At 44.0% G+C, this 25,426-nt stretch overlaps 1 protein-coding gene across 2 annotated transcripts in view; it reads left to right on the top strand.

Moving 5' to 3' along the window:
- Nucleotides 1–1,653: 1,653 nt before the first annotated feature.
- FRMD7 (FERM domain containing 7) overlaps nucleotides 1,654–25,426 on the top strand; it is a gene marked incomplete at both ends in the record, with an annotated part of 43,910 nt that continues 20,137 nt past the window's right edge. The window contains 3 exons of one of the 2 annotated variants that reach the window (XM_084258258.1): nucleotides 1,654–1,725; nucleotides 24,124–24,228; nucleotides 24,969–25,011. In XM_084258258.1, coding sequence (XP_084114384.1) covers nucleotides 1,669–1,725; nucleotides 24,124–24,228; nucleotides 24,969–25,011 — 205 coding nt within the window. The remainder of the gene's footprint in view (nucleotides 1,726–24,123; nucleotides 24,229–24,968; nucleotides 25,012–25,426) is intronic. The other variant, XM_084258257.1, reaches the window with a different exon arrangement.

Genomic DNA, 25,426 nt, shown 5'->3' with positions numbered 1-25,426 from the left:
AGGTCTGTATTGTGCCAAAAGGTATGATTTATTTTCTCTCATTTCTGGAGATGAGAAAGTCTGAGATCAAAGGGTCCACAGAGTTGGTTTCCTCTGCCTCTGTCCTCGGCTTGTAGGGAGCAGTCTTCTCTTCCCTGGGTCTTCCAGGGATCTTCCTTCTCTGCCCGGCCTTGTTCTAATCCCCTTTTCTTTCTTTCTTTTTTTTTTTTTTTTAAAGATTTTATTTTTATTTATACAACAGCTGGGGTAGAGGCCAGAGATGTGGGGGGATGAGAGGATTCACCGGAGACAGAGCAGGGAGCAGAACAGGCAGACTGACTGAAATACACTGCTGAGGGGAGCAGTGGGCGAGTCAGGGGAGGTCTGCTGCACCATATGGGTATCTCCCTGGTCCGCCAGGAATTGAACTGGCGCTGTAGAGGCCGCCGACAGCTTCACAGCGCTGTGCTTAATGGGCTGCACCACCCAGGAGGCCCCTAATCCCCTTTTCTTATAAGGATGCTAGTCATAGGCATTAGGGCCTACTCTAATTGCCTCATTTCAATTTAATTGCCTCTTTAAAGATCCTATCTCCGAACATCACAACATTCTCAGTCCTGAGGGTTAGGACGTAAACATGAATTTTGGGGGACCCAATTCAATCCATAACAAACTTTACGGAGGGAAATGAGAGCTCTCAAAATGACCAATGTTTGCCCCTTCTAGGATTGCACTTCTGGAAACCTATCCTAAAGCTATACCTGCACACTTATAAAATAACATACGGCTGAGGACATCCTTACGACCTTATTTATAACAGCACAAGATTAGAAACAACCCACGTCCATCAATACGGGGCTATTTGAGTAAACCGTGCTTCGCCTACACCCTGCAGGAGGACGCAGCCGTGACAAGATATACGGAAGCTCTCCAAGGACAGCTACAGAAAGCTCACGATGGGATACGAAGCAAGGAAAGGAAGACACACACAGTGTAATGGCTTGCTTCCCCATACGAGAAATGCTTTCATACTCACTCGTACAGTATTTGCATAAACACTGACAAAAAACATAAACAACAGCAAAAACCTAGTAAAATTGGTTATGCACGGGCGGCACAGAATAGAGGGAGCAGAAGTGGACGTGAGGCTTTTCTGTCCATTCCTTTTCATCTAGACTTAATTTCTAAATCCTGTACATTCAAAGTAATTACGAGTATTCTGTATAAAACACCCTAGTTCAGCCATGAAATTTCTCATATGAGACCAACTCTAATCCTCTTTCTTTTGAGAATGGCTATTCTCAGTTTATCCGAGCTGCAACTAGGGTTTTCAAATTGTGAAATAAAGAAAGCCCCCAGGGGTTGCAAAGGCTTTCTTTCTCTGGTTTTCTGTGAAGAAAGGAGCTGAGTGTAAGAAGGCTCAGGAGAGTCCCCTTGAATTTGACGTTGACCAAACAGGAGATCGCCCAGATGCTGCTGATCCCTAGCGCTGGCAGCACGAACACCCTTGGGTGTATCACTTGGAGCGAACAGAAGTGGCCTAGTGAGGGTGGGGCTGGGTGCCTGGTGGGGGTGGAGGACCAGAGCGCACTGCATCCAACTGAGAGTGAAATTCCTTGAGAAAGCCCCTTCCTGTCACAGCACCCACAGCGCTCTGAGCCTGCTCGCAGCCCCGCGTCCTCTCCGAGAATGCTACATTTAAAAGTGCAGTTTTTGGATGATTCCCAGAAGATTTTTGTGGTTGATGTAAGTGGAAATCACATTGCTATTATTCCTTTATTATTCATTCAATAATGGGCATTGGTGGACAACCCATTAGCTGGCGATGTTATGTCTTCTTTAGGACCGAATGAAGGCGGACTGGGGTTTTTAGCTTTGGAAAGAAGAAATCTGTTTAATATTACAGTGCAGTTCATGTTTTCCCATTAACCTTTCTTCTAGAACAGGTACTCTTTTCTCCAGGGGCAACAAAAGCAAGTTTTAAAGAGATGCTCAATATTTGTAAAAAGACAAAGCAGGAATAACTTGGTTGCCTCGAATACTGCTCACGGAAATAATGTCTGTGAATCTCACCCCGTGAACATTTATGGGGAGAAAACTGTGATTCTGAGAGAGAAGAAAAGGAGAAAGCTACGCTCCTTTTCTGAAGAAAACCTATTGGTTTGGGGGGGTTCTGTGTGTGGAGAATTATGCAGTTGTAATGAGAACTTCAGGAAATAATGATAAGTATGAAAGAGAAAACGAGGATAAGAGACTATTTAGTTTGATTTAGTACTTATAGCTCAGGATTCTCAAAGTAATTCCTCGCTACAAGATGATTGTGTACAATTATACCTCATTTCATCGAGAAAGAACAAATGTATCAGGCACATCATTTGGGGCTCATTTTCTAGTATCTTAAGATACGTGCTTTTTGATATCAGGATTTCTGTATGAGCATTTTGAAATGTTCTGTTTTTATTAGAACAAAAAAAAATGCTATTTGCTGATATTTTCATTCACTGCTACCAAGGAACAAATAGTTCGTTTTCTTTGAAATTCATGCAATACGATGTTTGTTTTTCTTTATACATAAACTGACAACTGCTGTTGGGTATAGACAACCCATTTTTTAAATGAGAATTTCAGTTTTATTTGAATCATGTGCTTTGTGGGAGATGACTTCACAGCTTCAGGTCCTGTTTTGCTGTCTCTTCCTTTCACTTTTATATGCAAAAGGCATTTCTAGGTCCACAGACCTGAATGATTTGTTTTTGTAGCAAATGGCTTCCATTAGAGGTATGAGGCATTTCCTATTCTTTCTTGGAACTATATTTAAGGGGTGGAAAATGTCTTTTGAGTACTTTATCCATTTGCAGGCTGGGTGTGTGTTCATACGGCTCCAGTACCTGACTTAGGGAGCTGGGTATTCAAAAGACACTGCTTTAGGCAAAATTTTCAATAAATATTTCAAACAACTCAAAGAGAAATCTTTGACAAAAAGTGACAAGAGTTTTCTGAATGTGCACTGCAAATTCAGATCCAATTAAAGGGGGGGGGGAGGCACAGGACCATAACTTCACCAATTTCACCTCTGAGGAGCGATCCAGCAACTTGGAGCTAGCTTGATTTGGCTTCAAGTCAGATTGTCTCTACCCAGCTGCAACACATTGTGTTCCTTGGGAAGATAATGTGAGAGATTTGATACCCAGCAATTCGGGTGTCACAGCATCTGATCCCTTTTGCTCTGTGGAAGGCTGCCCTGCAAGTAACAATCTGGGTGTTACTGAGAGTGGCAAGATCACTGAATACAGTCCGATGAGCACCTTTGTCCTGATCGGAATGGGACCTTAAGTTAGCATCAGTTATCCAAGAGTATCTTCTCTCCATAACAATAGCACACTGATGATGATGGTGGTGGTGGTAGCAGTAGTAGTTAGTCACAGTGGATACCATTTTAAAATTTACAAAGCAATTTCACCCCCATTGGTTCATTTGATCTTCTATTGCTGCAAGATTATCTTTACCCATTTTGCAAATTTAGAGCTAGGGAGGGGTTCAGGGAATTCAAGTGACCTATGCAGAATTAAACAAGGTAGACATATAGAAGAAGGACTTCCAATCCAGAATGCTCCCCACGACTCCACGTACAATTGTATCCAGAAGACTCATCTGTCAGAAACTTTCTAGTCCTGAAACATTGCTCATACACTTTATTTCTGTTGCCCTCAAAGTGCATATATTTGGGCATAGAGTTAGTCTTTAATTACTGTGGTTTTTTTTTAAGATTTATTTATTTATTTATACAAGCACTGGGTACAGTCAGAAGCGCGGGAGGGTGAGAGAATTCACCAGAGCCAGAGCGGGGAGCAGAGCAGGCAGAAGGACCGAAGTCCACTGCTGAGGGGAACAGCGGGCGGCAGGAGAGGTCTTCGCGCCATGTGGGACCCTCCTCTGGTGGCCGGGGAGCAAACCGGCGTTGCAGAGGCTGCGGGCAGCTTCGCAACCCAGCGCTCAACCGCTGTGCCACCGGGGAGGCCCTTTAATTACTGTTTTGAACCAATCAGTAGATTCTTCTTTCCTCACCTGTGCATGAGGAACTTATGTGAGAAAGTGGTTTTTAGGGTCCAGGAAGATCCCGACATGAATATTTTTGTTGATTCCCAAACTTTAAAAGCAACCTAAAGATGTCCTCTTTTGTTCGTAGTGATAGCTTAAATAGAATGAAGAAATGCTTGGCGCCATAATGAAGAGGTTCCATTAGTAGTTCAGCAAAGTCACATGGAGGGAGTTTTGATACAAAAATTGATTGAAGTTTCAAGAGGCATGGATCAGCCCTAGGGAGAATTGTTCTTCAAAATTCAAGAAAATAATTGGTTGCATGGTGGAAAGGGGGAGTCTTGGGTGTTGGTATTGATTTTACAAAAAGTATGGGAGTGCAAATATGAAAAGGACACATGCTCAGATAGAATGTCTCCTGGGTAAGGCTAATTGACATCTAGAACTTTCACTCCATCCCCAGTGGCATAAATTTGCAGGTTTCCAAAATCTGGCTCATGCTTACCCACTCAAGCCTGATTTGTCTGCACTCCACAAGATGAAGTCCTAGACTGACTGACAAAACCAAGACACCAGTGTCACCATTAACAGTGGTTCTGGGGACTCTAGAATTGTCTCATAAGTTGTGTCAGATACCAAATGTCAAAAAAGTCAGACGGAGGGAATTAGACTTATGATCCTAATATTTGATGACCTGGGAGTCCATCCATCTCCACAAAGACTCTGCAGAATAAAACAAAAAAGTGCAGAATTAGGACTTCCAATCCAGAACTAAAGAACTTTTAGCCATTCATTTAGTCTTTTTATTAACAAACTATTATTGAGGTCTGATATCTGCAGGCCCTGTTCTGGTCACAGCAGATTCTACTACATGGGGAGGTAAAGTTCTTGAGAAGGGCACACTTGCCTGGACAGTGTGCTGGCTGGGAATTACTGACTTTGGTTTTAGTGATTGATTTTTCTCTTGCATGGTTGACAAACTTCCTTTGCGATGGACCTGTTCTGTCTTTAACTTGTTAATACCTTCAGTTAGATTAGTGAGAAAAGTGGCTTGTCTCAAAGATATTGGTGGGTTTTTTTTAAAAAGATTTATTTATTTATTTATACAAGCACTGGGTACAGTCAGAAGCACGGGAGGGTGAGAGAATTCACCAGAGCCAGAGCGGGGAGCAGAGCAGGCAGAATGACGAAGTACACTGCTGAGGGGAGCAGCGGGCGGCAGGAGACCTAATCACGCCATGTGGGACCCTCCTCCGGTGGCCGGGGAGCAGCCGGGGATCGAACCGGCGCTGCAGAGGCTGTGGGCAGCTTCGCAACCCAGCGCTCAACCGCTGCGCCACGGGGGAGGGCTCTTTTTTTGTTGTTGTTGTTGTTGTTGCTGTTACTTGTTTTTTTGCATTTCTGTTGATTTTTTTTTTAATCTGTTAATTTTAAATGAACTCTGATAATATTGGTCAATCTTTTCCGTTCTGAATTTCTAAGAGCGTTTAGGGGATGCAGGATAAATATGGAACTTCAGAATTTCTGGAATGTTTTTACTAAGTGTAATTCAATAAAAAATGTATTGAGTGAAAATCTCATCTAACTTTTCAAGCTCTAATATATATTTTATAAAATTGATCATTGTCAAATACCAACATCATTCCCACTGCTTTACTTATCATGAACTACATACCCTTAGATAATTAAGGAGAACTGTCCAGAATGATGATGATGGGAGAAGAAATTGAGTAAGAAAATGATTTCAAAATTAATTGGAGATTTTAGTATAAATTTGGTTTTGCCTCTTCAACATGGGCACCAAGACTTTTTTTGATAGAAAAAAGGTGAAGATTTTTGTACTCTTTAATTTTTTTAAAGATTTATTTTTTTATGCATACAAGAACTGGGGTACAGGCCAGAGGCGAGGGGGTTGGGAGGATCCACCAGAAACACAGTGAGGAACTAAAGAGGCAGATCCACTGAAATACACTGCTGAGGGATGCAGCGGGCAAGACAGGAGAGGTCTGCTGCGCCATGTGGGTAGCTCCCTGGCCGGGCATCGAACTCGTGCTGCAATGGCTGCGGACAGCTTCGTAGGTTGCATCTTAACCCCTTGCGGCACCAGGGAGGCCCGTTTTTGTACTCTTTAGAAAGAGTATAGAAGACCAGCTTGGCTATGAATCCTCCCCAAACCCATACATACCAGCAGCAGTAATAAGAATTAGGGGGCAAGGACCTTTTAAGCATGAGCTGTGTTCATTTCAGGTTAAGATAGAGATGGTTCAAATCCCTAATCCCACCACCATATTTGACACGGTTCTCTCTGTTATGCCCCCCTGCATGCTGTAGTTCTATCTTTGTAAAGTATACTAGTGTGAGATAAGAGCTGTTGCCTGTGATTTTCCAAAGCCATGTTATATTTTGCTGGTTCCTGGAACTTAAAATCAAAACAAGATGTTGAAAATCTTGAATCTTACATCTTACTTGATTGGCAAGTGACTGTATTGGCCAGAGCAATGGGTACCCAGTGGCTAAGCCAGTGAGAGAAAATGGTGAGTTAGCTTACTTCACTCCCTTGGGAGTGCATCATAAAGGCCAGTAGACCTTATTTTCTGAAAGAGCCAGCAGTGTCTGGACTGGACACTAATGAGGTTAAATAAGAAAACAAGTAAATACCCGCTGACTTTTGTGTCTGTAGCAGTATTTAACCTTGGGATAAATAAGTTTGTCCAGGAGCTGTTTTTTCAATTTCTAACAGGCCCTTTTGGATCTTTTGTAGTTTTTTCAATGGCAAAATTGATAACCCTCACTTTCATAAAGCAAAGCTTCTCCAAATCCAGTGGGATTGCTATAAAAACTGTGCTATTTCAGATGTACAATCCTAGGCCAGTCACCTTACCTCTTCACTCCCTGAGTTGTTGTGAGGGATAATATAAATGATACAATGTATATTGAAACCTGATAAAACAGAATAGATTTGACTTTGCCACTTACAAGCTATGTGACCTTGGGCAAGTCACTTAGCTATCTGAAATTTACTTCCGTCAACTCTGAATACCCAGAGTTGAGGTATCAGGAAAACCTTTCCAAAGAATAAATTATTTAAGTTGCTGAGTAGGAGGAACTAAGAAGGTGAAGAGAGGGAGTGAAGAGAAGAGTGGGAAGTTTGGTGTCTACACAAAGGAAAGATTGAAGACCAACATGCAAAGGAGAACATGGCCCTTTCATGGAAGAAAAAGTTCAATCTGAGCGATGAGTGCAATGCTGAAAGGAAAATGGGGAGCAGCTAAAAATCAAGCTGAAGCAGAGTTAGTCATGCTAGGTCACTCGTCCATGTCATCTATACATGATGTTTAGGTTTTATCCCGAAGATGATAGAGAATTAGTCGAGGATTTAAGAAGCTCAAACTGTGGGCATTAGCATCTGCTTACTCCTTTACTCATGTATGTACCCATTCACTCTGCCAATATTTAATGAATATTTTGTCCTAAACACTGGAGATGCCAGGTATGATCTGGATAATAGCATCCAGTTCAGTGGCTCCAATGTTAGTTATTCTAATTATTTTTTTAAAGATTTATTTATGCATACAAGAACTGGAGTACAGGTCAGAGGTGTGGGGGGCGAGAGGATTCACCAGAGACAGAGTAGGGAGCAGAACAGGCGGACTGACTGAAATAAATTGCTGAGGGGAGCAGTGGGAGAGACAGGAGAGGTCTGCTGCACCATGTGGGTTGCTCCCTGGCCGGTAGGCCAGGGATCAAACGTGCCGCAGTGGTTTCGGATTGCTTCATAGTGCTGCAACTTAACCCCTTGCGCCACCAGGGAGGCCCCCATGTCCTGATACTTATGATCAAGCAATAACATTTCAACAGGATGCTACTGGAATATTATTTTTTCTCTGTTTTACTGACATGGAGACTGAGGTACTGTCAGGTGGACTGATCCCAAGTCACACTGCTATTGAAACAAAGGAGCAGACTGAGGTTCAAGCTCCAGTGTGTTTGCCTTCAAATCCCTGGTGGGTCATTGGGTAGGTGGGAGGCTTTAGACTCAAGGGGGAATGCTGCACAGACCATGACGCTTCCAGGTTTTCCAGACTTCATGGCATATCCCCCAGTTCCAAGCAGCCTTCACAGACTTCGCAGCTCTAGAAGCTCAGTCAATGCTTGTTGTCCCCGTCCCCGGTCTGGCCAGGTACTTCATCATCACTGCCCTGCTACACAAGAACTCCAATGGAAGATGATTCTAAATCAGGTCAGGAAAATCACCCCAGAAACCCATTGTCCCAGCCAAGCCAAAGTGGCCACCTCTTTGCCAGGGATTTATTTATCGTTGCAGGACACCGCTGCTGTCTCATGAATGCCTTTGTTTAAACTACTGACATTGCTTTACCCCTCATAGCCCACGGTTTGTTGATTCAGAGAATAAATTAAAGTTGAAAATGAGGAAGAAAGGGCTGTGCTTTGGCTGGGGGCTGGGAGGGTGCAGGCTGAACAGCGGCCAAGTGTGGTTTAGGGCTGCTGTCCCAGGGCCCACATCTGCTGTCACCTGGCTGACAGGCTGCCCTCCTGCTCCAGCTCAGGGGGAGGCCTGGGCTCGTGCCTTCCGCCCCCACTCCTCCCAGGCACCTTCTCTTCCCATCCCTGCAGCTGAAAGGAGGAGGAAAGCTGAGCCCAAGAACATTTGAGGAGCTGGGGGTGGGGATGGGGGATCTGTCTCTGGAGCTGGGTGGGTGGCGTTCAGGCGTTTGTTCAAGTCTGCACTGGTGAGAATCTCTGCTAAGAGCTTTAGTTAGTGGGGGGCTGGCCTCCCCTTCCCCTTCCCTCACAGTGCAGGGCCCCACTAGGGGTGCAGATCTCCTCCCGTGTGGCTGGCTCTCTCTCTGCAGAGCTCCTCTCTGGAGCGAACCTAGCCAGAGGGCAAGATTCCTCTGAATTCTCCTACAGGAGTTTGTCACTGTTAAAATGCCAGAACCGATATTTGCTTCACCGTTTGACCTGTTACAAATACACACATATTATGGCAATAAGAGCTTTGCCCTGATTTATGCTTCAAGAAAGACTTCATCAACCAGAGACACGCTTTGGGGGGGGAGGGGGTATTGGGGTCAAAATCAGGGGGTTGCAATTGTATGGGGAATATAAAAATAAAATTATATAAAAAAAAGAAAGAAAGACTTCATCAATGGCAACTTAGAGAATGGGAAATTCTTCAAACTGACAGCTGAGTCCAAAGTCTTGAGGTCAAAAGGGTCTGGCCTTAGGGGCAGAGCCACCTGGGAGGTCATTTCCTAAAAGGCCCTGGGGGGTGGGGCGCAGTAGAAAGTGCAGTAGAGAGCGCTGTTCTTTGTGATCAAGGTGCCACTAAGCAGTTTGTTGCCAGAACCTGAAAGTCAGTCAGACCAGTTCTGCTGCCCAGAGAGGAACCTTAAAAAGCATTTGCACCCCAGAAGGTAGTGGGGAACTGGCCGATGGGCTGCCAGGGAAGGCACCACAGGGGAGATCTGAAGAGGTTTGCAAAACTCAGGAGAAAGGAAGGTGACAGGGTTGAGGGCAGCTTCTCTGGGGGCTGTGGACTCTGATGTCTAGCTCAGCTAGTTCTAAACACAGCTGCTGTGCAATCATTACCCTCCCCCACCCCAATCTCATGCCAGCTCTCTCTCTTTCCTTGAATTCCTCCCTTCTTCTTCCCTCCTCTTCTGGGTCCCAGGTGTGGGGCCAGAGCGGGGGAGTCTGTCTAGGCGAGCTGACCCCAGGCCCTGGAAGCACTTAGGCATGGCCGCCTCACCACTAATCGCTGGGCTGAGCTGTCTTTAACAACAGGTCCTTTGTCCTCTGAGATGCCTTCTAAGATGACGAAATTCACCTTTCAACAGACTTAAACAAAGACAAAGTTGCTCCCAAATTTCACATTGAGAACATTTTTTTAAAAAAAGATTTATTTATTTATGCATACAAGAGCTGGGGTACAGGCCAAAGACGCGGGGTGTGAGAGGATTCACCAGAGACAGAGTGGGGAACAGAACAGGCAGATTGACCAAAGACACTGCTGAGGCGAGCAGCAGTCGAGTCAGGAGAGGTCTACAGCGCCAAGTGGGTAGCTCCCTGGCCGGGAATTGAACTCGTGCTGCGGTGGCTGCGGATAGCTTCATAGGTTGCGTCCTAACCCTTGCACCACCAGGGAGGCCCTGAGAACATTGTGAATGATTGCAAGAGACCGGTCACAGTTACTATCCATTGCCTTTAACACTAAGAGCCACCATTTCCTGACCTGTGTTCCATGAATTTCCACTTACCTTATTTTATAGAGACATTACTTATTAAGTTCATTAAATAAGTGTAATTAAACAACTGCATTCATTCACTACTCAATTAACACACTCTTATGAGCCCTCGCTGCTTTTAGGTGCTGTTTTGACTACTGAGGATGTAGAGATAAGTGAGAAATAGTCCCCAAGCTCAAAGACCTCATGCTCTAGTGGAAGAATCAGAAATGTAAACAGGTATGTACGCTATAGTGTGATGTATACAAGTGACAGTGGCAGAGACTTTTCTATGGTACAACTGAAGAGGAGCACCTAAACCAAGATACAAGTGTGTGTGTGCGTGCGTGCACGCGTGCCCTCACACTTGCAGGGGATGGTTACACATGTCTAGGGAGGGAGATGATGTCTATTCAGGGCTCTAGATAACCAGTACTAATGATTTAGGTATGTGCTGGGGAGTTGGGAGAATAGGAGAGATCAGAGTTGAAGTTTGGTCCAGACAACAGTAGAAACATAGGAGAGGCCTGTGGAGTTAACCAGTTTGGATCTTAAAATTGAGGGCAAAGAATGGTGAGAGGTTGAGAGGTGAGATAGGAGAGACAAGCATGGGAAAAGCCATAAAAGGGAAATTTCAGGTTAAGAAATTAGGGTTCAGCAAGGTCACCTCTGAGCCTAAAGTCATGGTTTCAGGAAAAACTGACTTGGGGAGAGCAGAACCTTATAAAAGTTGTTATGAAGATTTCATCACACAGATGAAACCATTCTGAGAAACACAGAGGGTTAGAATGACAGGAATAGGGTGTCTGTGAATTGCATGAGGCAAAGAAGCAAAGGTCATTCCTTAGGACTCAATGGGTGGAGTTGATGCATCCAAAAGGATAGACAGGATTCTGTTTAATTGAGTGAAGTCAACAACTATATGAAGTATAGCAGGCACTTTACCTGAAACAGGACAGGCTTAATAACTATCAGTAAAAGCAATGAAAGAATGAATTATCTTCTCTCAACTTCCAGACAGCTCACACCTATTCCAATGAGTCGGCTGATAACGTGTCAGTTAACTTAAAAACACATTCTAGGAAGCCTAGTCTTAAGTAAGGGGGGATGTGGCACAAACTTTTCATGTATTACAGTGACTAATTTTCCCTGAACCAGCGCTGCACCCATGGAAAACAGTGTGATCACATTAAACCCCCACTGAATGTTTGAAGTGGGGGTGCTACAGATTGGAGATGCCCTGGTTTAGGTTGCCCCAAAGCTCAACAAAGAAGAGCTCATCTCCCCTCCTAATGGTCTAGAAGGCTCCTCAGGTCTCTCTGTGGATAACAGCATGAGCATGTTTGTCTGTTTCTGCATTTGGAGGAATATGGATCGGGACCTTCTAAGCTGAGGCAAGCAAATGTCGGATTCAACATTCAGAAGGAGGAATATCTTTGGTTTTGATTTATAAATAGCAATGAGTCAGCTTAACCATATCCTTCTGCACAAATAATTCCACCTAAAGCAATTAAAGGAGAAAGGTACTAGGAAAGCTTGCTGTGGGAGCATGCAGCTAAGACACAAAAGTTAGTATCTTTGGAGAACCAGTCTCTCACTAAAGATGGCTAATAAGTAATAACTCCTGCCACTGTTTTCTACAATTCTATATTTTACAAGTTAGACCCACACTTTCTCCTTCTTGTACCTTAGAATTTTAGATGTGTAGTGTGTAGAAGAACTATAGAAAGTAAAATTTTTCTGGACTTGTCTGTGCTTGTCCTTGAGTACAGTTAGTGGATCCCAGGGAACACTATGCAACTCCAAGACTTTGGGCCTAGGGCCTAGTAGAGACTGGGTCAACCCAACTCATAGATTTGATTAGCACTTAGGACTTGGATGGCTACAGGCCAGGGTAAGCAGGAGGAAAGGGGTAGAAAGCTGCAAGCGGGCTCAGGAGTTAAGCTATTTTGCTCAGCCACAGGTTCAGCAAATCTTCATGAAGCACCTACTGTGTGCACAACATAGGCAGAGATCAGTAAAGAGGAGAGCAGAGTTCATGGAGCCCAGCCAGCTGCCATTTTAGGACCTAGCCAGCACCAAATACCTGGAAACCAAGTGAAGGGACAGGTGAACAAGGGTCAGAAACTCAGGCAATTGTCTGCATGGGGAATGAAAGAACAGGTCCTGAGAGATTTCTGCAAGGGTGGAGGTTGGCAAGAAGCCATGTCTAGACCAGGCAGGGGCCCCATGGAAGCTTCTTGCTGCAGGGCAGAGGACGTTCCTTAGTGTGGTCCACAGGTGTCAACAGGCAGGCACACCTGGCTTATGTGGAGGTGTTGAAAGGGTAGAGGAATGAGACACTTCATGACAGGGAGATTATTCTGAATGATAGCTCACAATAACCTCTCATTTTCTAGCAAGAATCCTGTGGAGGTTCATTTTATTTTTCAGTTTTCACATCTAGTTTTAATATATTATATTGCATAGATTCATTCTAGAGAGATTAAAAAATCTGATAAGCAAAAAGAAGAAAATAAAAATTCAAGTGTGATGCCATCATCCAGATGTCAACATTTTGGTATATATTTTGCAAATAGCATACAGCTTTCTTATGGATCCTGAAATCCCACCGGTGCCTGCCCAGTTCAAGTAGTTGGACTAGTTTCCTGAATATATTTTAAAAATATTTTCTGTTCAGTCAACACAGAGTCTCTACAGTAACGCTAATATTTTAGGTTTTATGGCCTCTTATTAAATAGATGTTTTAAAAGGCATTATTCTTTAATGACTTCTTTATAGAGTGTCTGTGAAATTCACAACTTTTCGGAACAGAGGGACTTCCACTTGCTCCTAGCCCCACGAGGTGACATGGTGAGCATGCGTTATAAATGGAGAAAAAACTGATTCAAGGAAAGAAAAGAAGACTGGACAGCAAGTGAGGAAAGGAAGGCTGAAGGAGAGACATTGGGGTAGCAAACACAAGGAGGGAAAAGTGAGTCCCCTGTACAGTCAAAGGGAAGAAAAGATGACAAAGCTGGGAAAACCAGTGACTATGAAAGGAAAGAGCGAATCAAAGGAACATGTTTTAGGAGTTTATCTCTTTTTTTTTTTTAAAGATTTATTTTTACAAGAGCTGGGGTACAGGCCAGAGGCGCGGGAGGGTGAGAGGATTCACTGGAGACAGAGCGGGGAGCAGAACAGGCAGACTGACTGAAATACACTGAGGAGGGGAGCAGCGAGCAAGACAGGAGAGGTCTGCTGCACCATATGGGTAGCTCCCTGGCCGGCCGGGAATCGAACCCTTGCTGCAGAGGCTGGAGACAGCTTCACAGCGCAGCGCTCAACCCATTGTGCCATTTATCTCTCTCTTGTCTTTCATATAGCTAGATCTAGGTTTCTGCATATTTAAGGACAGCCCTATGTGATGTAATGAAATGAAGCTGTTACTGGAGGCCAGAAGACCTGGGTTCTCATCCCAGTTCTGCTATTAGTCTGCTGAAGGGCCTTGGGCCCTTCTCTGCTCTGGGTCCAAACGTCCTCACCTGTGAAATGAAATGCACAGACTACATGAAATCTGGGGCTCCCTGTTAGATCCTCAATAGTCACATTGCCAAATAGCTACAGAATGTTTTGTCAACTTCAAGTTTAAAAGAAAATTCCAACCACCATTTGGAATGTAGCTGTGCATCAAGCATACCACATGGATTTAGTGCTGAAGCGTTACGTGGAAACAAACAATTATAATTGTTTTTAATTACCCAGAATAGCTAGTAATTTCGACAAGATTGGAGCACTGTCTTGAGAATGCTATTATTACACTGTCACTTTTCAACAGCCTTTCCAATAGAGGCATGGTAATTTCAATGTCCCAGGAATGGGGATAAGATTACTATTAGGGTGGTAATCTTGTTGGGCTTTTTCCCCCTCTTTTTTTCTCCCCCGTAGTATGAAAAGTAACTCTGAGTAATGAGAGTCTCTTAAACACCATCCAGCACAGCAAAGAGTATGAATCAGACACAAGCTGTCCAGGTCATTGTGGGCCTTAGGCAATGACATATCTTCCGTTGTAGCTTTCCAAAGGTATCTGGCAGAAAGTTTTCTCTCTCAGGTACTAAACTAGCTCTCAGGTTTCAGAGTTCTCTTCCGAACTCAGTTTGGTCACTATCATTATGCCTGAGGATAAAGAGGGTGATGGTCATATAGCTGGTCAGTTTGACCCTTCAAGATCTCCAAAGAACAGCCACGTGGGTGGGAAACTTTTCTGAGCAGTTAAATCCTCAGCACCCAGGCCTTCCATCTATTGTGCATGCAGTACTTTGAACTGCTTTAGGTCTCAAAAATAAAATAAAAAACAGTTGTAATTTGGTGTGAATTTCACGCATGCACAGCAACTGCAAGGGTTGTTCTCTCTGCTTACCCCTGCTAGGAAATCTTAAGTGCCCAGTAACTGTTTCTCTTCAGGGTTTATTGCTGAAGGCTATGGGCTTGGGGCTAAGGGACTTGGTTGACTTCCTACTTATTCTTTGTTCTTTGATGTGTCAACTGCACCTTGTTCGCTACCAGATGCTAAAAGACTAGACTGCCTGCAGAGAGGGCTCCATTTTAGCATGAACTGCTGCTACCTGGTAATTAGCCTCTCACCACTCAGCAGTTCTCTTTGTAGCTGGAGTTTAGGGCCCCCCTCGCCCCCCCACCCCACCCCGCCAAGGGTTACAGTTTGGCCAGTAATTCCTTCTGCCCTGGCCTGAAGTCTCTCCTTATCCTTGTTCCCTGGGTGGTTTGTTCAGTGCAAGCTTTGAAATTATGTTCAACCTCTTTCTTGGATAACTGGTTGCATCTGACTGTATAGGTAAAAGTGTAAGATGTGTGTATTATTATTATTATTATTATTATTATTATTATTTGCAATATCAGGAGATTTGCAATTTTTCTATATACTTGAATTTACACTGAAACTAAAACAGTCCATTAAAAGGAGCAGTCCCTGGGGTTGATTTCCCCCAGGATTCTGAGATTCCTGGATGTGGGTTAAGGCTGGTGGTGTTAGGGGTTAAGAGGGTGGGAGGGAGGAAAGAAAGGAGAAAGACTTGCTTTGGGAAGGGTTCCAACTCTCTGGAAAGGAGTCTCTTGCTCATCCTTGTTTATCAACAGCCGTATTGAGGTGTAGAACTGGGGACAATGGTGCAGCATGAGATTTCCCTGCATGGCCGAAATTAAGTCAGGGTCACCTTGCCTGGAACTGCACAGATCGCAACCAAAATGCAGAATGATCTTGACTTTCTATTTGACACAGCACAAGTCAGATCCTCTCACTAGAGTGCTCTGCTAGGTTCTGGGTTCCAAAATGCCACAGGCTTCAGGCCATGAAGTGTAAAAGGACAGATGGAAATTTGCCAGAAGGGCAGCCAAAAGGGATTAGTTCATAGTTGTCTCCATAAAGCGGCTGAGAGGCTATGTGCTTCTGCTGCTCTGGATGGAACCGATTCTGGGCTGGTGCCAGGGTGGGTCATTAGGCTACCTTGTAAATGGGGTAATACACGGAAAGCTTGCAGATGCACTGGAAAAGACCAGAAAGAACATTTCAGGTGGGTGACTTTAAAAGGAATCAGTGAGCACTTCGGAGTGGAGGGCCTGGGGGGTCGGGGTGGCCAAAAGATACTTTCTAGTGGTGGCTGGTGAATGGACATGGTGGGCGTGCTGTGATATGTACAGTTCTCCAGGTGGGAAGCTGTACACCTGAAACCTGTGCTGTGTGGCAAACCAATATTATCTCAATAAAAGAGAAATTAAAAAATATAGTTATACTTGCAGTAACTAGGTTAATAAATTTTTTAGAGAGGGCCTCCCTGATGATGCAAGGGATTAAATCTCAGCACTATTGAGCTTTTGACAGCCACTGCAGCATGAGTTTGATCCCTGGCCAGGGAGATAACCCATATGGTGCAGCAGACCTCTCCTCTCTTGCCTGCTGCTCCCCTCAGCAGTGTATTTCAGTAGATCTGCTTGTTCTGCTCCCCACTCTCTCTCTGTTGAATCCTCTCACCCTGCCCTCACACCTCTGGCCTGCACCCCAGTTCTTGTATGCATAAATAAATAAATAAAAATAAATCTTAAAAAAAATTTAGAGACAGATACTTTGCAAGATTACGTCAGCAGAAACCTTCAGATGTGACAAGCCGTGATTTTCTTTCCAAACAGGCACAAAAGGCAGGGAGGGTCACAGGAGGGGCTCAAATATGTGCAGACATTGGTGTGGAATGTTCCAACACCCCCCCACCCCCACCGCCTTCAGATGGGTGGGTATGGGAAAGATTCTGAAACAAGAGGCAGTGGGAGGTGCATATGGCAAGTGGCTGGGTCAACTGGTAGAGAAACAGATGTCAGGAATCAGCAAAGCAATTCAGAAAGCTGAGACCGAAGGCAGCAAAATATATTCTGAGCTGAGCCGCGGGGTAAGCAAACCCTGCCCCTGGCCAATATCAAAGGCCAATATCAAAGGCTAATATCAAGCACAGAAAGTCCCACAGTCTGAAACAGCATTTCAGCAAGATCCCCAGGGGACTCATTGGCACTTTACAGTTTGGGGAGCTCTGTCCCACACTTCTATAAGGTGTTTCTTTTTATTAAAGATTTATTTATTTTTATTTGTTTATGCATACAAGAACTGGGGTATAGGCCAGAGGTGGAGATGTGCGTGTGTGAGTGGGGAGCAGAGCAAGCAGATCTACTGAAATGCACCGCTGAGGGGAGCAGCAGCCACGGTGGCTTGTTGGTGAAAGCTTGATAGTGCTGAGACTTTAGCCCTGCACCACCAGGGAGGCCCCTCTGACAGGTGTTTCTCGAGCATAGCTCTGACCATGTCAGTTCCCTGCTTAAAGTCTTTGCTGCCCCAACCCGGAGCCCTACCTTCAGGTGTGTGGCCTCGCTTGGCACAAAAGCTCCTCCTGGTCAGGCCCCTGCCCACGTTTGCAGTCACTCTGTGTCACTTGCTCCTTTGGGAGCACCGTGCCACTTGCAGTTTCATCATTTATGCCAGTTTTTCTGGTCCTGTCTGCCTCTAACATCCTTCTCCTAGCCACCTTTTCACCTCTTGCGACCTGTCCCCTCTCTTAGGAATCCACCGTGCTGTGCTCTTCCTCATCCTTCTGGGGTCAGTGCCCTTTGCACAGGCTCTCATGGTACCCTCTGCACAGTGCTCCAACAAGTGCATTTAGCCCCAACTACTGTCACGATCTATTGATGGGCCTGCCTTGCCCGCTAGCCTGTGGGTTCCTTTAGAGGTTTGCAATTCCCGTGTCCTGTTCACTTCGGTCTCCCAGGGAAGGACAGGTGCTCAGTCACGCGTGCGAATCGGAAGGATGGTGGAAAGGGTCACAAGAGGGTAAAGACATGGACTGCAGGCAAGTGCATCAGAAATAAATCTGGGTTTGGGCAGGGAAATTACAACAGAAAAATAGAACAAATTGGAAAAAGAGAATAAACAAGGGTGGGAGGGCTGTGGAGGGAGGGGGAAATGCTAAAGGAGAGGTGAGGGATTGGCTTTTAAAATGTTTATTAAGAAGATTAAGACTGGTGTTCGGCTCCCCACTCTGTCTCTGGTGAATCCTTTCACCACCCCGGTGCCTCTGGCCTGCACGCCAGCTTTTGTATACATAAATAAATAAAATAACTTTTTTTTAAAAAAAAGATTACGACTTGTGAAACAACTCTTTGTGAATGTTATGCTTGAACCTTCCCTACGAAAATGTGGACTCAGAGATTTGACATGACTTCAAGGTGACTCATTCACTTGACCTTGAAAGAATGAATACTAAGCACTGTTTTTCTATAAGGGGAAACGTCTCTGTGTTTTCTGTAATATTCCAGATCTTGAATATTCAAGTACATGCTGCCCTTGTCAAAACAGACCTGTTGAGTGATCACATGCTAATACCTAGGTGACCCTATGTCAGGCTTTGTTCAGGAAAGTTCTGGTTTATACCTGTTGTGATACTGTAATAATTATGACTACCCCCATCACCCTCAAAAGTGTTCCAATTTGGACGATAAATTATGTGGTTAGCACTTCTTGAGCTCTACCTATGGATCAGACACTGAATAAATACTTGAGATGAATATTTGCATTCGATGTTCACTGTGATCCTTTTTATTTATTAATTTTTAAAAAGATTTATTTATTTTTATACAAGAGCTGGGGTACAGGCCAGAGGTGCAGGGGGTGAGAGGATTCACCAGAGACAGAGAGGGGAGCAGAACAGGCAGATGGACCAAAAGCACTGCTGAGGAGAGCAGCGGGCGAGACAGGAGAGGTCTGCCACACCATGTGGGTATCTCCCTGGCTGGCCGGGAATTGAACGGATGGACAGCTTCAACCCACTGCGCCACCAGGGAGGCCCTGTGATCCTTTTTAAAAAATCGAACTACAATACACAGACTATAAAATTTACCCTTTTTAAGTGTACAGTTGAGAGGTTTGAAGTATTTTCACCATATTGTGCAAGCACCACAACTATTAAATTCCAGAATATTTTCATTCTCCCCAAGAGAATCCCCATACTAATCAGCAGTTACTCCCCATTCTTCGCTCCCCCCTAGTCCCTGGCAGCCACCAATCTGCCTTCCATCTCTATGGATTTGCCTGTTCTGAGCATTTCATGTACATAGACTCATTTGCTGTCGTCTCTTCTGTTGGGCTTCTGATGATCCTATTGTGTAACTGAGGAAACTGAGGCTCAGTGAGATTAAATTGCCTGTGCACGATCAACAATCCAGCAAGAAGAGGAATCAGAACACACCCAGGTGTGTCTGCTCTAGAGGTCACATTCTCAGCCGCTCTGATGTGCTGCCTCCTCATATTTATTGCAGGTACTCAGCACATTCTTGGAACTCTTTTTGGCCTTCTGTAACTGGGCACATTCTTTCCAAAATGCCTCACAAATCTTCATTATTTGAGAGAGGATTTAATGGTTGGAAAGAGGCAAAAGTCCTAAAGAGCAAGTATGGTCACTAAAGTGGGCTATCTAGCAGTCAGTGCTCCTGCAACGGACATAATTGTGTCCATGCTAAATTCTTACATTAGCCCTGTAACCTCCAATTTGACTAATGTCAGTGTACTTGGAGAAAGGCCTTTTAGGGAGTAATTAAGGATCATTAGGTCATATGGATGGGGGCATAATGTGAAGGACTTGGTGGTCTTACAAGAAGAGGAAGAGAAACGCACTCTCTCAGGGAGAGAGGTCTCAGCAGAATCTGGTACACCAGCGCCCCAATCTCCGATGTCCGGCCTCCAGAACTGTGAGAATTCTTCTTGTTTAAACCACTCAGTCTTTGGTATTTTGTTATGGCAGCTGGAGCTAATGCAACCATATTTTGGGATAAAATATGAGACATAACCATAAAGTCATGAGAATGAGTGATTATCAACTGTGACTTCAAGGACAATTTCCAGAGGGAAGCAGGAGAAATATTTTGACTATGGGGTTCAAAATTGGAAACAGGAGAAGCAACTCTAAGACTCTTTGTAAGGCACTATGCTTTTAAATTTTATGTCTATTGTATTTCTTTGGAAAATAAAGCAAGTAAGAAGAAAAAGTTAAAGAACTTATTGTGATACTGTTAAAAACATACTATATTTTGCTCATTTTCTTTTTCCGAAACCTTAATTTTAAGGTAAAAAGTCACTATGTGGATAAAATAGAATCTCATTTATCTGGTGTGGTCAAGGTTAACTGATTAAGTTTACTGAAGCAAAAATCATAGCATATATATATATATATTATATATACACACATACATACAAACACATTAAACTTTTAATTTTGACATATATATGACAATCTTTTAAAATAAGGGCAAAGCATTCTAAATAAGGACTTTTGATTGATGTTGCCTTTGTCTTTCTTTCATAAACCACACCCATAATTCATCATCCATGGTTTCCAGTATTTGCTTATTTAATGTGGAGCAAGAATGTAGATACTTGCAAAGCAATTTGAATACGGAATCCTTCCAGATTTTGACATCTCTTCTCCCCCAATATTTCATCACTGTCATATCTGCATGTAATGTCATGGCATATTTTTGGGAATTTCCTCCCATTCAGAATTTTTAACTGTGATCAATTTTGTTTTCATAGAAACAACTCTCGCTTTTAGAAATTTATCATAATTCTTTTGATAAGCATACAAAGTACAATGTAATTAAATGTATAATTATAATGACAAGTAGAATTGCCAAGAACATATTCTAGAAAATAATTGTTATTAAGCATGAGACTCAATGGATGGATGTAAAAGTGCTCAATCATAGTAGAGTAGTCTGCTAGCCAGGGACTTTCATCACAACATAGACATCTGTCAAGGTTCTAAAGAGGGAATGGAAAGCTTGCTCTATCCATTGTTAAGTGAAAGTTGGTTAAGGGACTTTGTATTGTCCTTGGTCATGAAAAAAAATCCAGATATGCGCTGAATAAAAAGTTGAAGTTTCCTTTGTTCTATTCCTTTTGCAGAGATAATGATATTAACAGTCTGATATGTATCCTTCCAGAATCTTCCCTGCATTTATCTGTACAGGTGCATTGCTTGAGTCATGTGATGTAAAGGCACCAGACTAAGACCTTGATGTGAAGTATCTTGTTTACTCCTCACAATTCAATGAGATAATACTGCTACTGTCTGCATTTTGTAGTAAACCAAAGCTTGAAGGGTTTAGTAATTTGCCCTAGGTCACATAGTGACTAATTTGTTCTTCCTTCTCAGACAACTATCTTACTTATGTACATGATTCAAATTAAATGTTTGGATCCATTCATCTATTTATTCAGTAAATAGTTATTGAATGTCCACTCTTTGTACATAATACCAGGTATTCAAGCACATGGCTTCTGTCTTCAGGTACTTGGGAAAGGCAGGTTAATCTGTGAGCTAAAACATTTATCCCAGTTCATCCAGTTAGTAAGTGATAGCAGGATAATAATTCAGGTTTGTCTTAATAAATTGTTATATGACAGATGCACAAAAACTTTGGTGGATTGTGTTTCAGAGGTACCTACCTTGACTATTATTGTTTCCATGAGTAGATGGGTCTGGATCCCCCAGAAATCATTGGACATTTCCAGTGATTAGGATTCAGTTAGCAAATTGCAGATTACAAATACAAGTTCTAAACTTGTTAAATAATATACCTAATCATAAAATATATATAATATCTAATGATGTGTATGTATTTTCAGGCAAACTCTGCTCTACCATAATCCAAGCGAGATCGGGATAAAATAGGGGTTAGAATCAGAGTTCTGGGTCCCTGAGAGGGAGGGCCTGTGGTAAGGAATTAAGATACACTAAGGAGCTTGATTAGAATGTTGAAAAGTGTCTGCTTAAATGAGAACAAGCAATTGAAAAGAGAATCAGAAATACAGAAGAGAGAAAATGTGAATATTGTATACATGGAGATATTATGAGTAAAATAATCATAACATAAACATTGATGAATTGAATCATAATGGTTGGAAAAAAATAAAGGCTACTTGTTGAGACAGAAGCGAGACCTTACCTATTTTGCAACACATTCCACAAAGGCCAATTTCAATGTACACTATGGAGGACTGAAGGGAAATGAGCCAAGTGAGCACCTGACCTCCAAGGGCATAAATGCCAAAGGGTTTTTTAGAACCAGATGGCAACGTGTCTGGAAAACAAGGACCAGGGGGTTCTTCTTGTAAAGATGGTCTGGGAGCTAACAGAAGGGAGCGCAAAGGAAGCTGTGATTGGAAACCTCACAAGAGTGGCTAGTCTTTCTGAATGCAGAAACGTTTCAAGAGACAGACACATGGAAGGTGAATGGGGAGAATTAAGCCCCCTTATGGGGGAAAGCAGAATTATTTAAAGTGAGGAAGAAAAAGGAAAGTCTTGTGTTTCTTCAATTTTTTGCCAAGAAACTGGAGTCTACGATGGAATCTGGTCCTCGTAACTAAAATGTTTCCTTGGTATTGGAAACAGTATTGTGCACCCCCCCCCAAGTTTTTTTTTTCCGTAAAAAAATCCCATGGCTGCTCCTTGTCTGGAGGACTTTAAAAATAGGAGCGATTTCATCAGTCTGGAATGATCTGTGTCAGCACCTGCCCTAGGCAAGGTTGCCACACAGGGAAAAACACCCCCTCCCTCCTCCTTATCAGACACCCCCTTCCCAGTGCTCCCCAGTGACCTTCACTCCCCACCTCCCCCCCACCCCAGGGGCTGACCCCTTTCCTTGGACCATAGCTCCAATGTGACTTCCCACATAAAATCAAGCCCTTCTCCTCAGCTCTCCCTCAGGTGTGAGGGAAGCAGTGGGGTTTGCCCTTCACGGCCTATTTGCATTTAAAAACAGTACCTTGGTTGACCTACATGAATCTTGAGTCGGTGGAGGGTTGAGTAGTGTAACCAAGTGGAGAAAAGTCCAGGGGGAGAGGGGAGAATTGGTGGGGGTGATGAAGGGGGTAGGTTGCCTTCCAGGAAGCTATTAAATCCCAGAGGTGGGCTCCCTTCCACGTGGTTCTGCCTTGAGGGCCAGGGCAGAGGGTGGGAGGAAGGTGGCTGGAGACTCTGACCTCTCAAGGTTGCCTTTAATTCTATGGGTTGGTGATTTCCAAGGACGTTTCCCCGTGCCTGGCTTCCTTTGCCACACTCTAGGGGCCTCGTGACTTGGATTTAACTAGGGGTTTTCAGCAGCGTGTCTTTGTGCCTGGCAGCCAGGGCCCAATTTTCCCATCACAGTCCTCCCTGCAGCAGCAACCTTCGGGTTCAGCCATGGCGGTGGCTGAAGAGCCACCCCAGCCATATGCAGCTGAAAGACTTTCTCACAGAGAGCTCATCAAAGCCCCTGTGCCCTGAGAAGCCTCAGGGCCCATTTTGAGCTCTCAGTGTGGGTGGACTTTATGAAGAAAAAAAACACGTGTGGCCGGAGGTGAAGAGAGTATGCTACAAGCAGATTTGGTGGGGAGAAGTTCTGCAGTGAAGTCTAATCAGGAGGCTCACATGAGTCATTTGGTTAGTTTCATGTTGGCTGGACAAGCATTCAAGACCTCCTACTGTGTGCCAGGCTCTGAGCTATACCTGGTGAATATGCAGAAAAATAAAGCAGGATCCCTACTAGCCAGGAATTCAGTCTAATGAGGGGCAACTAAGTATCCACATTCTTACAGCATTCGGGAGCAAGGAGGTTGCCCCCACAGCTCAACCTGCTGCTGCTAGGGATCTCAGAGCCCCCGGGGAGATGACATGTGAGCTGAGTGGGAGGACACCAAACCAAAGAGGGTGGGAGGGGCGGTCTGTGTAGTAGCAGCGACAGGAACAGAGGCATGGAGGCAAGAAACTACTGACAAGCATGAGGCAGTACCAGCAGGCCCTGCGATTAGAAAGGAAAGTGTCAGGGAGGGGGAGGGGCAAGAAAGGAGGCTGGAGGGGCAGGGCCACAGGAGAGGGCCCAGCCTTTCCAGCTAGGGAGAATAGACAATCCTGAGGGAGCCTCTGAGGGATTTGAAGCAGGTCAGATTTGCATCTTGATTAAACTATCTGTCAGTTTGGGGAAAATCATTCAAATTGCCCGTGGGATGAATTGATTAAAGAATTGCACTGAAAGGGTAGATTTGCAGATATAGCCATAGTTAAGTGCAAGGCTCTCTTTTTATAAGACAGTCTGAGGCTTTTGAAGGGGTGCCCCTAAAACAATCTGCAGATGGATTCATGTATTTGTCTGTAAAAGCCAACATGGTTTAGGCTGACACAGATCTGCTAGACAGTGTTTAACACCCCAGTGACTTCTGCCCTTCATTCCACACAGCAGGGACGCGATCACGTCAGGAAGGCAAGTGGTGCTATGATCTGTCTGTTTTGTTTAGCAAAAGTCATCCGGGAAGGCGCTGTTCAACCTGAGTTGCAGCCATCTAAACCTTGCTGAAAAGGAATATTTTGGATTAGAATTCTGTAGCCACGCTGGAAATAATGTAAGTTTGATTTCATTATAGGGTTCTTTGTGTCTAGAATTGCTTCCAAATGCATTTTGCAGTTAGGTATGTGGGACTCAAACCCCTGATTGAAAAAATGAAAACCCTTGCAAAATGACCGACCAGATTTAGTAACTACTTTCCCTCCTTGTCTATTAAAAGTCACCTCAGCTTGCCAAACACAAACTCCTCTACCCCATGCTCCTGTCTGTCACTATGTGAACCACTATCTTTATCCCTTCTGACTCACCAGAGGCTGGACCTCAACCTCCCGAATTAAGACTCCTAACCTCACCAGTGAATATTGAGGGGCCTCTCCCCTCCTGCAGGTCCTGCCTTGGCCTATCTATAATCTGGCACTTCCCCCAGAGAGGCTGATGATGTCTATGATTCTGGCACTTGGGGGCAGTAGGAGTCAAACGTGGAGCCAAATGCCTTCATTAGTCTTTGAAGCAACTAATGGGCCTCCTATGTGACACCTCTGTCATCCTGCTGAGGCGGGGGATAGCGACTCAAATGACAACAAAAATCATCAGTGTTCAGTGTCATTGGGAAAATAACAGGGGGCAGATTGAGTGTGGCAGAGGGGGGTACGTCATCTCTGACACTGCTGTTTCTGACTATCTTTGGAAGTCTGACATTTGTTTATTTCATATTGACTTTTATCTGTTCCCCACCAACCCCCGCAAAGCTGCACTCATGCCAGGTTCTACCAATATTTTCCATTAACGTTATTACAGGTCTGGTTGGAACTTCTGAAGCCCATTACAAAGCAAGTAAAAAGTAAGTATGGAAAATCATTTAAGGACTATAGTTCCCAGTTACAACTTGAGAATATTTCAGCAACACCACACTATTCCTCACCTTACTATAAGGGGAGGAAAGAGCTTTTATGCATTTTACCAATCCTTCCTATATCCAGTGAATTTAGTAATTAAAAAAAATCACATTAACTTTGCTGGAGAAGAAGAAAATCATGCTGGTGGATCTTTGGGTAAATTCGAAGAAACCCAGCAATACCAGTACTGTGGGGATTGGTGCTCGAAGATAATCTCATGCCCATCACCACGAATCTTCGCGCGTGCTTGACGGCCATCTGTAACACCATTCACCTTCTGCCTGAAGATGACTTAGTTTTGTCCAGCGCAGACATAGTCCATTCAATTCAGATCACATTTGAGTGCTACTAGCTATGCAG

The sequence above is a fragment of the Talpa europaea genome, assembly GCF_964194135.1.
Source record: "Talpa europaea genome assembly, chromosome: X".
NCBI classification, from domain to species: domain Eukaryota; kingdom Metazoa; phylum Chordata; class Mammalia; order Eulipotyphla; family Talpidae; genus Talpa; species Talpa europaea.
Note: the sequence above shows the minus strand (reverse complement) of the source record. Positions and strands in the feature narration are given on the sequence as shown.